This window comes from Stigmatopora argus, chromosome 19 (assembly GCF_051989625.1).
Source record: "Stigmatopora argus isolate UIUO_Sarg chromosome 19, RoL_Sarg_1.0, whole genome shotgun sequence".
Taxonomy (NCBI): domain Eukaryota; kingdom Metazoa; phylum Chordata; class Actinopteri; order Syngnathiformes; family Syngnathidae; genus Stigmatopora; species Stigmatopora argus.
Genome location: NC_135405.1, coordinates 6,498,499 through 6,511,152, shown reverse-complemented (window position 1 = coordinate 6,511,152; position 12,654 = coordinate 6,498,499). Strand labels below are relative to the sequence as shown.

The following is a 12,654-nucleotide window of genomic DNA, read 5'->3' as shown; positions in this document are numbered from 1 at the left end:
ATAATAATGGTTTGGGCATCTAGAGCTGTCAATGGGATTGAAAGACGTGCATTCACAGTCAATCTGGGCATTTTAATCAATTGGACAGGCAGAATTAAATACAGTAGTAAGACATTTAAAAAAAACAATTCAAGTGTTAGCTGTATAAACAAAAAAAATCTACTATTATTGATTTTAAATGAAAAATAATAATAAATTATATTTAAACGTGTTCATTAGGAATTACAGGAAAAATAATTATACATCATATCACGCACGAACTTTTGTGAGTGTTCACGGAAGTCCATGCTTTTATTGTTGTTGTTGTTTTATTTACCAAAATAAAAACTTGCTCTAATTATGAGAGCTACGAATCACCGCCTGTATTAATCACATTCGTATTATACCTTTCTTACTCATTAAAAACCGCCCGGACTGCTCTAATTAACGTCATATTCTTTAGTTAGTCGTTGCTCTCGAGCAAAACGTTGTTTTTGTTTCCGGGTAAATAAGTACATTATTAGATGCACGTAATGAACTAGCAAAGTGACATAATATTAGACATTAAAAACAACGTTGTCTCATTGTGACAAAAATATATTTTAGCTTTTAATTCTCTTTGACATAAAACTCAGAGTCCAGCCAAAAAGGGGAATTTGAGCCCAAGCGATTAGGTTAATCACCCTAAAGTGAAGCTCGGTCATTTTGTCAAGACCCGACATGGCGCCCTGATATTTTGCAGTTTCACCAAATCCAAGAAGAAAATCCTGAAACTGGGTTGCGCTTGCGCAGTGATCGCCAGATTAAGTACTCCCTGTAGCTCGGCAAGCAGCGGTCTCGGTTTTATAGCAACGGAAAAAACATCATTTCATTGAGCGGCACAGTAGTCAGCGGGACTCTGTCACCCTTGAGTAAGTCATATTTCACTTGACTAACTAACATTTCTCTCTCTTACGTGATGAATTATGGATTTAGATCGCTCTGTTTTTATCTTTACTCTCGATTAGACCGGCTAATTGCAGCAGCGCCAAGCGGAGTGACAGTCCTTCTTTCTTCAGTAACGTGTGTTTTCGTTCAGGCCTCCAGAGGGGGTACCGTTAACTTCAGACCCAACAAGTCCACATTTAAAGGACTATTCACGGTTGGATATTTTCATTTCAAACGTACGATAAAGCGATATCAATACTCGCCACGAGCCACTCAAATTTAACAAAAAAAGGGCCAAATCGCAAGTTAGTTGCCTTGCCGACGTTAGCAGAAGTTAGCAAGCGAGGCGCTAACACGAGTGCGATTGTAACGTCAACAGAACGTGAATCACTGTATATGTGCATTATTTATGACTTTTTTTAAAAATTGTATCTGTCTATCCTGCGTATTCTTCCAATTTAGTGCTGTGTCGCAGTTCTACTATGAGCGTCCATTACTGCATAGGTCACACCTCTTCTCATTTTCTGAACCGCTTTATCCTCACTAGGGTCGCGGGGGGTGCTGCAGCAGCCCAGTTGACTTCGGGCCAGAAACGGGGGACACCCTGAATTGGTGGCCAGCCAATCGCAGGGCACAAGGAGACAAACATGCATACCTAGGGGCGATTTAAAGTGTCTAATCAGCCTACCATTCATGTTTTTGGAATGTGGGAGGAAACTGGAGTACCTGGAGAAAACCCACGCAGGAGAACATGCAAACTCCACACAGGTAGACCAACCTGGATTTGAACCCAGATCCCCCACTGTGATGCCGACGCGCTAACCACTCAGCAGCCAGGACGCGCTTCTGTATAAATATTTTATTCCCCTGAATAAAATATTTTATAATATTTTACTCAATCTAATCATACAGATTTTCACATTTTTGCACATTTGTCTAACTGTTCATTTTTGCAGGGCAGCCAAATGCCGTACGTTGATAAGTTAATCCTTCAGTTAAGAATTAACCTGGTTTCATGTGTCACACTATGAATGCATTGTTGCCTGATGTGTTGTTAAACCATGAAATTATTTATTAAATCAAAAATTTAGAGCACTGATTGAGAATTGTTAAATATAACTTGATATTTCCTGTTTGTAGTTAAATATAACTTGATATTACCTGTTTGTAGTCTATGTCCAAGTCTCTTTTTAAAGGAATATTCATTAAATAAAATGTTGATTACATAGAATTACCATAGTGGTTGAGTGGTTAGCGTGTCGGCCACAGTTCTGGGGTCCTGGGTTCAAATCCAGCTCAGTCCACCTGTGTGGAGTTTGCATATTTCCCCAGGCCTACGTGGGTTTTCTTTGGGTACTCCGGTTTCCTCCCACACCCCCAAAAAATGCATGGTAGGCTGGTTGAGCACACTAAATTGCCGCTAGGTATGAGTGTGAGCGTGAATGGTTGTTTGTCTCCTCGTGCCCTGCGATTGGCTGCCCACCTATTCAGGGTGTCCCCGGCCTCTGGCCCAGAGACAGCTGGGATTGGCTCCAGCACCCCCCGCGACCCTAGTGGGGATAAAGCGGTTCAGAAAATGAGATTAGACATAGAAATTGCTGTGGTTTAATATAAATACTACGCAGTTTGTTTTTGGTCAATGTTGAAATTTAATAACCAGCTTGGAAATGCAGGATTTTATCTTTAAACCCGTGTAAAGCTTTTTAGCTTTATAGATGTGATGTTTGTTCTGGTGGTAAACATTTACTTTGTCACATTGTGGTCAAAGTACGATAAGTAGTATGTTGTTTTTGACACAATTGGAGATTTTTACAATTTGTTTTGAGGTACTAAACACATGACTAAAAATGTTTTGCATTGAACCATTCAACTTATACCATTTTTTACATGTAGAATAAATGGCTTTTACACATTTTTTAAAGGGGAAAGGAACGTGATGTGTTTTTCAAGTTGCAAGTAAAAAAATAACATTCACTTCATAATTCAAAGCATCACTAAGTTTAATTACAGAACTGCCTTTTATTTTTATTTTTTCACAAAGTGGAAAATTAGGCTTATTATTTTGGGGACAGCGTTTATTTATTTTAGTGGACACCTGGCATTGGACAGGAAATATTTCTCTGTTGTCAGCAGAAGTATGTAATAAAAAATGTTGGTCTTACTTAAATCGTACATGTATTTAAGAGCAATTATGAGTTTGGATCAGTGGGATACAAACTTGATCTAAATGCTCAATGTGTGGTGTCATCTGCAAATTAGTGGTGTGTGTGCTGACTGGACAGTTGCTTCTGTGAAGCTCTACTGTCAGGAAATGATTATTCAGCACAACATCCTGTGTATTTGTGTTTTGGGGTGGGCACTGCGGGAAATTCTTTGGTGTTTGGTTTTTTTACCCCCTTGTCTATGCGACTTTTGTTAACTATATTGGACTCTTGATCAAACCATTAGGTAAGGATTAGGCAACACTGAACTGTTTTTTTAGTGGCATGCAGTATTAGTGGTCTTGTTATAAGATTGTACAGTAATCCCTGGAATATTGCGGTTAATGTAGACCAAACATGGCCATGATAATTGAAAAATTGCCAAGTGGTTATAATTTTTTTCTTCTTCAGTGCTGAGTCATAGTAGCAAGAGTGGCTTCCACTTTAGCGTGGCTTTTCACATTGTTATGAACTTGAAAAAAAATCGCAAAGTAGTGAACCCTCGATAATCGAGGGATTACAGTATAACTAAGTATAACTTGTTCTTCCGAAGCGGTTTACTTCCAAACTGATGTAATTTGAATATTTCTTGTGTCTTTGTTATGGTACTCGGTCGTTTGGTCGCCGGTCTTTTGGTCGCCCGGAAGGTTATTGATAATTACCATTTAAATCGTTGCTCAAATTCCCTAAATACAAACTGAATTATTATTTAGTCATACTTAATGCCCTATTAATTATTAGGCTAAAGAAAAGCTCCACATTTCCCGTACTTTTATTGTGTTTTGTTGGAGAACTTGTTAAGACCCTGACTGACGTCCCTTCCTAAGGGGACAACTCATGTACATACAAACTCTTATACACTCACACGTCCGCTCAGTGAAACTGCTCAGGGCCATTGTTGGCTTTTATTGATGCGCAGACCGTGTGGTTTTACCTTGTTTTGTCGCCGGTCTTTTGGTCGCCCGTTGTTTGGGTCCGGGCAACCAAAAGACCGGCTACCAAACGACCCCACACGTTTGTTATGCTTTGTAATTGTGGAATTTAAAATATGGAGTTTTTGACACTGTATTGTATTCATTGCCCGTGTAATGAATAGGAGTATTGTTATTAAAATGACGAGATGAGAAAAAAAATTCCAAAGCCGACCGAGTACGATAGGCTGGTCTTTATAACTCACGAGTTGGAAGGACGACCGTGGCTGTTTCTAAATATCAAAGTACAGCAAGTTCAAACTTTGAAAAAATGCACCCAATGACATTATTGATTTCGATTAATTATTTTCATTCAACTTCTCTTTTGTGTCAGTAAAACAAAAAAGAGCTTTATAAACTCAATTAATATACCTTTACTAATGATTTTGTAAAACTTCCAAGGTCAAATCACTTCACTGTATGAAAAATGATGTGGTCACACACGTCTTACTGTTGTTTTGTTTGAAGCAGGAGGATGGCGGTGAATGTCCATTCCACGTCTATGACCATAGAGAATCTGAGTCGCCATGACATGTTAGCGTGGGTCAATGACTCTCTACAACTCACATACACCAAAATCGAACAACTTGCTTCAGGTAAACATGCACACAAACACACACACACACATGTACACACCATATAATTTGCTTACTGTCATTTCTCTTTAGGTGCAGTGTACTGTCAATTCATGGACATGCTGTTTCCGGGCTGTATTTTGTTGAAAAAAGTCAAATTCAATGCCAAACTGGAGACTGAATATATTCACAATTTCAAGGTTTTGCAGATTTCCTTCAAGAATATGTCTGTGGATAAGGTAAATTCCCATGTTTCAGTAAAAAAAAGGATTTTGTCAGCGTTTCGGGTTTTGTGATGTCCTGATACAATGTAGTTTATGTTAACATGGAGTACCAGTAGCTAACCCTTGTTAATAAGTACAGTGGTATCTCGAGATACAGGCTTAATTCGTTCCGGGACTGAGCTCGTATGTCCATTTACTCGTAACTCAAAGAACGTTTCCCATGGAAATGAACTAAAAACAAATTCATTGGTTCCAACCCTCTGAAAAAACACCCAAAACAGGATATTGGATTGGAAAAACATTTTTATTTGTTCTAATTCGCCATCTATTAACAAAGTAACAAATAACTAGTGGTTTAATAGTACTAAAATGTGTTCAATAGTACTAAAATTAGACGGATTTCGCGGAGGAGAGAGGGACAGAGAGAAAAGGGGTGACTTTTTGCACGGCAACACGCTCGTAACATAACATAAACAAATTTAAATGAACATGGATTATGATGCAGACGCACTCAAAAATATGTTTTATCTAACCTTAGACTAAACTTAATTCTAATTTTGTTTTAAATTTTGATACCTTTCTTCTCCCGGGTTGGCTCTATTTGCCCCGCCTCCACCCTGACTTTCAGATGCAACCTATCGAGGGTTGTTTGCATTTTTATTCCCTTCAAATTATTCCGAAAATGATGCACACAAATGTCCTCACAATAGGATAACGCATGACCACTTGCCAACGAGAAGTAGTATATACTCCTCTCGTATTAGCAATGGATCTGCCATTCGCACTGTCTGAAGGGGAAAAAAAACACTGAAAAAAATGCAATGCTCCGCCCAGTGCTCGCAGAGACATTACATGAGGGAGTTGCTACCAGAAAGACAGTGGCCATGATGTTCTTATGAGCATCCTCTTGTATCCGCTGTATGCTTGTATATCAAAATTTGTCTTGTATCTCAAGATAAATATTTGCCCGAAATTTTACTCCTATCTCAAATTGCTTGTATGTGGGGGCACTCGTATGTCAAGGTACCACTGTATTATCTAAATGGATTGAAGATTATAATTGTCACTTGGCTACTTTGATGTCACAAAATTCACCAAGCTTAAACTTCTAAATATGCCACTAAGATCATTAAATTGTTAGTTTATTTAATAAGTTGTAATTCATACACGGTGTATCTTATTTGGATGTAATTATTCTCAAATGACAGATAACAAGTTACAGTTAAAGAACATCCTGTTTGTTCCATTTCAAATCCATTGTCATGGTGTTTAGAGCCAAAATGTCTCCTATTTTGTTTATGCATTAATAGTCTGCACACCCTTGCTGCTTTGTAAAGAAATTGTTTCCCGCCGTCTCAGCTTATTCCCGTCGACAGACTCATCAAAGGCAAGTTTCAGGACAACTTTGAGTTCCTTCAATGGTTTAAGAAGTTTTTTGATGCTAACTACGATGGCAAAGAATACGACCCTCTAACGTTGCGGCAAGGTCCGGAGAGAACGCCGCCGCTGCCAAACTCAGGTGCGATGCAGTGCAGGCGAGACTGTGTGAGCGTGCGATTGTGTTTGACTGTCTGCATGTGTATACAAGATACAATCACTTGTGTTGTGTGAAAATAGGTTTCATTTCATGTCTCTTCCTCGTGGTGCAACAACATCCCCACCTCTAATACAGGTGACCCCATTGTCCACAAACCCAAAAGACCTGCTTACCCAGGTAACACCCATTTGATTGTGGTTTGTGTGCATTTGAGTGCGTGTGCTCACACAATATTTCCCTGACACATCTATACATATTAATTACTATTTATGAGAGGTACACCCATACACACTCACACCCATACCTAGGGGCAATTTAGAGTGTTCAATCAGCCTACCATGCATGTTTTTGGAATGTGAGAGGAAACCGGAATACCCGGAGGAAACCCACGCATGCCCGGGGAGAACATGCAAACTCCACACGGGTGGACGTGACTTGGATTTGAACCCAGGACCCCAGAGCTGTATGGCCGACACGCTAACCACTCGCGCCACCCTCCATTTTGACATATTCCTCAAAATCAGTGGTGCTCAAACTTAAAGATTTATTTTTCAAGGAGCCAACTTTACACGATCTACCCTTTTTTTCTGGGCCAATAACAAAGCTCAGCTGTTACCATGTCTGCTGACGCCAGTAAAAACGCAAAGTACAGATGCTCCCCTACTTACGAAAATACGACTTACGAACAACGGTACATACGAACATGTCTGCAAATTGCGTTTATGTCGAAAAATGTTCGTAAGTTCGATTTTGTATTTTTTTTCCGAGTAGTGCTTCTTTCCGCCGCTAATACCGACGCCTGGCGCTGTGAGGGCTCAGCTCACCCAGCATCTACCTTCTGTCCAATTCGTTGCAATGCGGAAGTGCGTGAACGTATATCCAGTGCGCCAAGAACCTTTTTCATTTGTATCATTAAATATCTCGTGCATCCATTATTGAATATGGTTGGTAAAAAGCGAAAGACTTCTATTGAGGGAGTTGCAAGGAAGAGGCAAGCCATTTCATTTGAAACGAGTGGCAATAATAACGAAGCTTGATGCGCGTGAGAGTGGTGAGCGTTGCACATATACAACTTGAATCGTTCGACCGTCAGTACTATTTATAAACAGAAAGATCGAGCAGCAGGACCCAAATATTGAACGTTGCACAAAGTTTGCAAATCAATTGAATGATGCCATACAGTGCTACCGCATAATTTATGATGAAAAAGAAAAGAAAACTGTGCAATCGTCGTTAGATCTCTTCTTTCGGCCAGTTTCTAATACATAAATCTCTCTCTCTCTATACAGTACTGTACATATTCTCTCCATTTTATTAAATGTATTTTTCAGTACAAACCAATGCGTCCTACTTATACAAGCCTTAAACATACAAATGCACTTATATAAACCTTCAATATACTTATATAGGCCTAAAACATAAATTATAATACAAAATATAGCACTGAATCAACTTACAAACAAATTCAACTTATGAACAATCGCTCGGAACCTAACTCGTTCGTAAGTAGGGGAGCGTCTGTAGTGTAGGCGGGTAGTAATTATTCTTGGACAAGCGATGGCGCTGTTTCCCAGCTCAAGTCCCATATCAAATTAGATTTATTTTGATGCTTTGGCTTGATTGAATTGAACTGCTGAATTGCTTCTCATATCATATCTATACATTTTGAAGTGCTGAACCTCTTCTGTATCATACCTGTACATAATTATATACACATTTGCTGTGCTATGCGTGTAACTGAAATTTTCCTTTCTCATCTAACTCATTTTTCAAGCTAATTTTTATAGCGCAACAACTGTCTTTTGGTTCTAAACAAGCAGGTGGGTCTAGCAAAGCCGGGCCCCCCTGCTTGTTTACTCTAAGGCTGGATTGGTCTGTTCTAATGTTTGCGCTTGTGTATGTATTGTAATTATAAATAATTGCACGTGAAGAGCATTTCAAAAAGAATGCATGGCTGACACAGCCAGCTGGCAAAAATTGAAGGCAGACAAGAGTATAGGTGGTTGGAATGAAATATGAATCCTAATTTGGGAGGCCATAATTTATTTCAGGTGCACCTGACCAGAATCTTCAGTGCTAACCCACAATCTTACAATTTCTGTCCCTTTAACAGGAAGGAAATTGTAAAATGTACTGTTATTATTTCATATATAGTTTATGTTGTAAACATGGAATTAACTTGTATTTTTGGAATTATTGGTATAGTTTGAAAATAACGATTAGCTATTTGCAATCCACTTTTGATCCACATTGACATTGATTCTAGCAAAGTGCAGCAATTCTCAAATGTTATTGTTTATTTGTAGGCCCGATCAGAACGTCTCCCACAGCGCCCAAGATTGCTCCCGCCCAGCAGAGGCAGATCAATGCACCACCAGCCCGCAGGAACCCTGCCATGGCCCGCAACGGAGGAGACTCCGAGCTCACGGAACTTAACCAGCAGGTAGCTACCAGCGGCGGTCCATGCATTTTCTGGCGACGCCTTCAATCCAACCCTCAAACTATTTTATGGCTATAAAACCTCTACTGCATCTACAGCTGCGACACATAAAAAAATCATCAATAATAACCTCATACAATTAAAATATTATTCAGGAATATAGCCATATTTTACTCACCAAAAATCATTTTTAACTGTACACAATATCCATCCTCCTTTCTTTCTTCCTTCTTTTCTATCGCCATCGAAGCTAATGCTGAAAGTCGAGCCTGTCCTGTTGTATTTCTGGCATACGTTTTTATTCGATTTAGTGCTGAAAATGTTCGTTGCCGGTTGTGACAGATTTGCTTGCTTTGGAGTTATCCGACCTTTCTTAATGATGTCCAGCTTTTTTTCTCTTGAAAAGTCCGTCTTGAAAATGGCTTTAAATCAACACAACAATATATTTGCTTGTGCAGCTCGCTCCAGATACAGTTTGGTAGCTTTGGCCCGCCTACTCTACCCCCAGCCAATCAAAATTAGTGAAAGCGATGACGTATACCTACGCCAGCAAGAAGGCAATGACGTATCCCTATGCTTGCGACAAGGCATTGTGGTGTTGCCAACTCGAAATCTGATTGGTTAAAGCAACAGTCTTATCGATGCTTGTTTAATGCAGCAGAGCCCGCAGAACTGATTGTGAAGGCCTTGAGGCAGATTTCTGACCCTGGCAACAAATGGCTGAAATGTGATTGGTTAAATGCTTCAATATGAAAACACACATCTGGAAGCAGTGCAACCAGGGGGGAAAGCAATGAAAGGAACCTAACAGACAATTTGGAATTATTTAATAAGTATTGATGGACAAAATATAATATATGATTCAGATATTTTTTAGGCCAGCAGAGAAGGCCTTGAAGGCCATGACGGCCCGCCACTGGCAGCTACACAATATTTTTAGAGCAGATTCACGCCAGGAAATTCCGTAGCTTGCGCTCCTTGGTTCCGAACCAAAATACAATAGGCACTTTTTTGGGAGTCCTTGGACTTGAGAACAAACTCACTAATTTCAACAACTTTCAATCATAGGACAAAACCGTCTCAGCGGGGTAACTTGATAAAATACGGATCAAAAAAGATCACAGCTGTGAGGCTAAACTAACCACATTTCTATGGCTGCGGAAATCAGTTATGTGGAAAAAGGTGTGTGATTTCAGAGCTGGTTTGTACCATTGTGGTCGCTTTCCCACATGCAGCAAACCGCAGCACGGTTCGCTTGGACGGGTACCGAGACCATCTCTCCGATGAGCTCTCAGACCGACTGTTTACCGTATTTTCACGACTACAAGGCGCACCGCATTATAAGGCGCACCCTCAATGAATGACACATTTTTTAAAAAAAATCCATATATAAAGCACACTGGATTATAAGGCGCCCTGTATATTTTGGAGAAAATTTAAGACTTAAGTGCGCCTTATAGTCGTGAAAATACGGTACTCTGTACCAGAGTTTGCTAGTCATTATTCATGTTCAGACTACAAAAGAGTCATCCCCTTTCAATCTAAAATAAATTATGACTCCAAGAAGATGTTTTTATACCCAAGTACACAGCTCTTGATTTTATTTTGCGTCAAACTGTTGTTTTTGTCTTCTTCACACAGCTGCTTGAAATGAAGCTGACTTTGGATGGACTCGAGAAGGAGAGGGACTTTTACTTTGGCAAGCTGAGAGATATTGAACTGATCTGCCAAGATGGAGATGGCAACCCAGTTCTCAACAAAATCGTAGACATACTTTATGCTACAGAGGTAAATAAATACCCAACCACACACTCAACTTAAGAGAAAGATACCATCAAAGTAAAACATTTACCATTATCATAACATGCAGTATTTCACAGTAGTCATTGCAACCAGTTACTATCAAGATTTTGAAAAAAATCCACGTTAATATTAATCTGATGGTAATGTTCAGTTCATTCAAAGCTGCTAATTACACTGGTTGTATAATGATTTCAATTTCATTCTAAACAGTCCTTTTAGACTGAAAACCTAACCAAAAATATTTGGTGAACAATGCTTTACAGGATGGATTTACACAACCAGAGGATGAAGATGTTGATGAAGGGGCACAAGGAGACCAGGAGTTCTGAGTTCTTATTTCACCCATAATTTAACCATCATAAACACAGAAAGTGTTCCCCTGTCATCAGACTACACTTTTTTATTTTATATGGTTCCCCTTACTCCATTTTCTTCGTAATTGTAATCACATATTTATTTTCTACAGATTGTCCAACAATTTATTTTTATTTCCACTTCTGCTTTTACTCTGAAAAACCAGAGGTGCCAGCTCCTGGGCACGATTGCCTTTCATAACTGTCATACATTTTTTTGGGAGAGCATTGAAATTACAGTTGTGATGGTTTGGAGCAAACGTGCAAAACAGTGTGTCTGAAGAAGATGCTGCCGGTTTTCTTTCACCATGTACTTGAATTGGTTACCATATTTCGAAATTGCCTCTGACCACACTTTGCTACACAATATTACCTAAATTCTAGATTCGTCTACGGTGTTGGTTGTCATAAATGAGATTAGATTATAAATCCTGCAGAGGAATAGAGATTTTGCATAGAGAGGCTGCAAGAGTAGCCTTCACACTTGCTCACATGCACATAAAGAAAAGAAGTATGTTTTTCAAAACAAAGCCCAACAACTGTTTGTTTTTGAAAAGCCTGATGTATTTGTTTTTATTTATTCATTTTTTTGTAACCATCTTGTTCACTATTCGAGAAAAATGGTGGTTTGGGATGAAAGGTTTTGCACTAGATGTAGCAAAAGAAACCCACACATGTGATGCTATTTGCCAACAAGCAGTGATTGGCTGCAGCCAGAAATATACAGGAAGATGCAATTTTATATGTTTTAGTGTGTACTTGGTTGTTTTTCTATCTGCATTTGAATAGCGCAAACGACCTAGTCAGTTGTCATTGTGAAATATGTATTTAAAAAAAGTTTAAATTTTGTTAATGGAGACAAGTGAGTGAAAGACACTACTAAATTACTAATGGTTGAATATTGATTATAAGCTAGACAATTTAGCTGCTATCTCTGTTGTTTTGCTTCATTTAAATTGAGTTTTCATATACTACTACATAGCACTAAAATACCACAGTGGTAGTGTCACTGGCAGCCTGGCTGAGTGTTCAGAACTAGTTGGAGGAAGCTTAAAAGCACAGCACATCTTGCTCAGTTTGTCTCAAATGATGGTGATAAACAACTGGACTTTACTGTTGGATTTAAATAAAGCTCTGAAGTTCAAGAAGGGTCATTTGATTTCATGTTACTGTATGAAAAAAAATGAATATAATGCCGTAGTCATCCTTTGTACTGCTAATTATGAGGAAATAATTTCTTGACTATAAATACATTTGTAAAAGGACTGTTTTTGCAAATATATATATATATATATATATATATATATATATATATATATATATATATTTGTAAAAGGACTGTTTTTGCAAATATATATATATATATAGCACTAATAGTTAAAAAAATATATACTAACTAAAGAAAAAAAAATGTTTTGTTAGTATAGATATTTTTATTTTTTTTGCTATATATAGCAAAAAAAATAAAAATAAAAAATATAAATAAATATATGTATATTTAATATTCAAATTCATAGTTTTTGCTATATACATATGTATAGCAAAAAATAAGTAAAAAAACAAGTACTGATTTTCTAATAAGTTATAAAATACTAAGTTTACTTGATTAAATCAATTGCTGGCAATTTATTTTGAAGGAGACGT

General features: G+C 38.2%; 1 protein-coding gene across 4 annotated transcripts; it reads left to right on the top strand.

The window, feature by feature from the left end:
• The first annotated feature begins 676 nt into the window (after window positions 1-676).
• Window positions 677-12,158, top strand: LOC144064735 (microtubule-associated protein RP/EB family member 3-like). Of its 4 annotated transcripts, XM_077587478.1 has the most exons (9): window positions 677-890; window positions 987-1,120; window positions 4,550-4,674; window positions 4,747-4,892; window positions 6,237-6,396; window positions 6,550-6,591; window positions 8,721-8,857; window positions 10,496-10,642; window positions 10,921-12,158. In XM_077587478.1, the coding sequence occupies exons 3-9, from the start codon at window positions 4,554-4,556 to the stop codon at window positions 10,984-10,986; spliced, it is 819 nt and encodes a 272-aa protein (XP_077443604.1). In that variant the 5' UTR covers window positions 677-890; window positions 987-1,120; window positions 4,550-4,553; the 3' UTR covers window positions 10,987-12,158. The 4 variants fall into 4 exon arrangements, with proteins under 4 accessions (XP_077443604.1, XP_077443603.1, XP_077443602.1 ...); XM_077587477.1 differs by lacking the exon at window positions 987-1,120 and having other exon boundaries at window positions 678-890; XM_077587476.1 differs by lacking the exon at window positions 987-1,120 and having other exon boundaries at window positions 680-890; window positions 4,547-4,674.
• The last annotated feature ends 496 nt before the right edge of the window (window positions 12,159-12,654 follow it).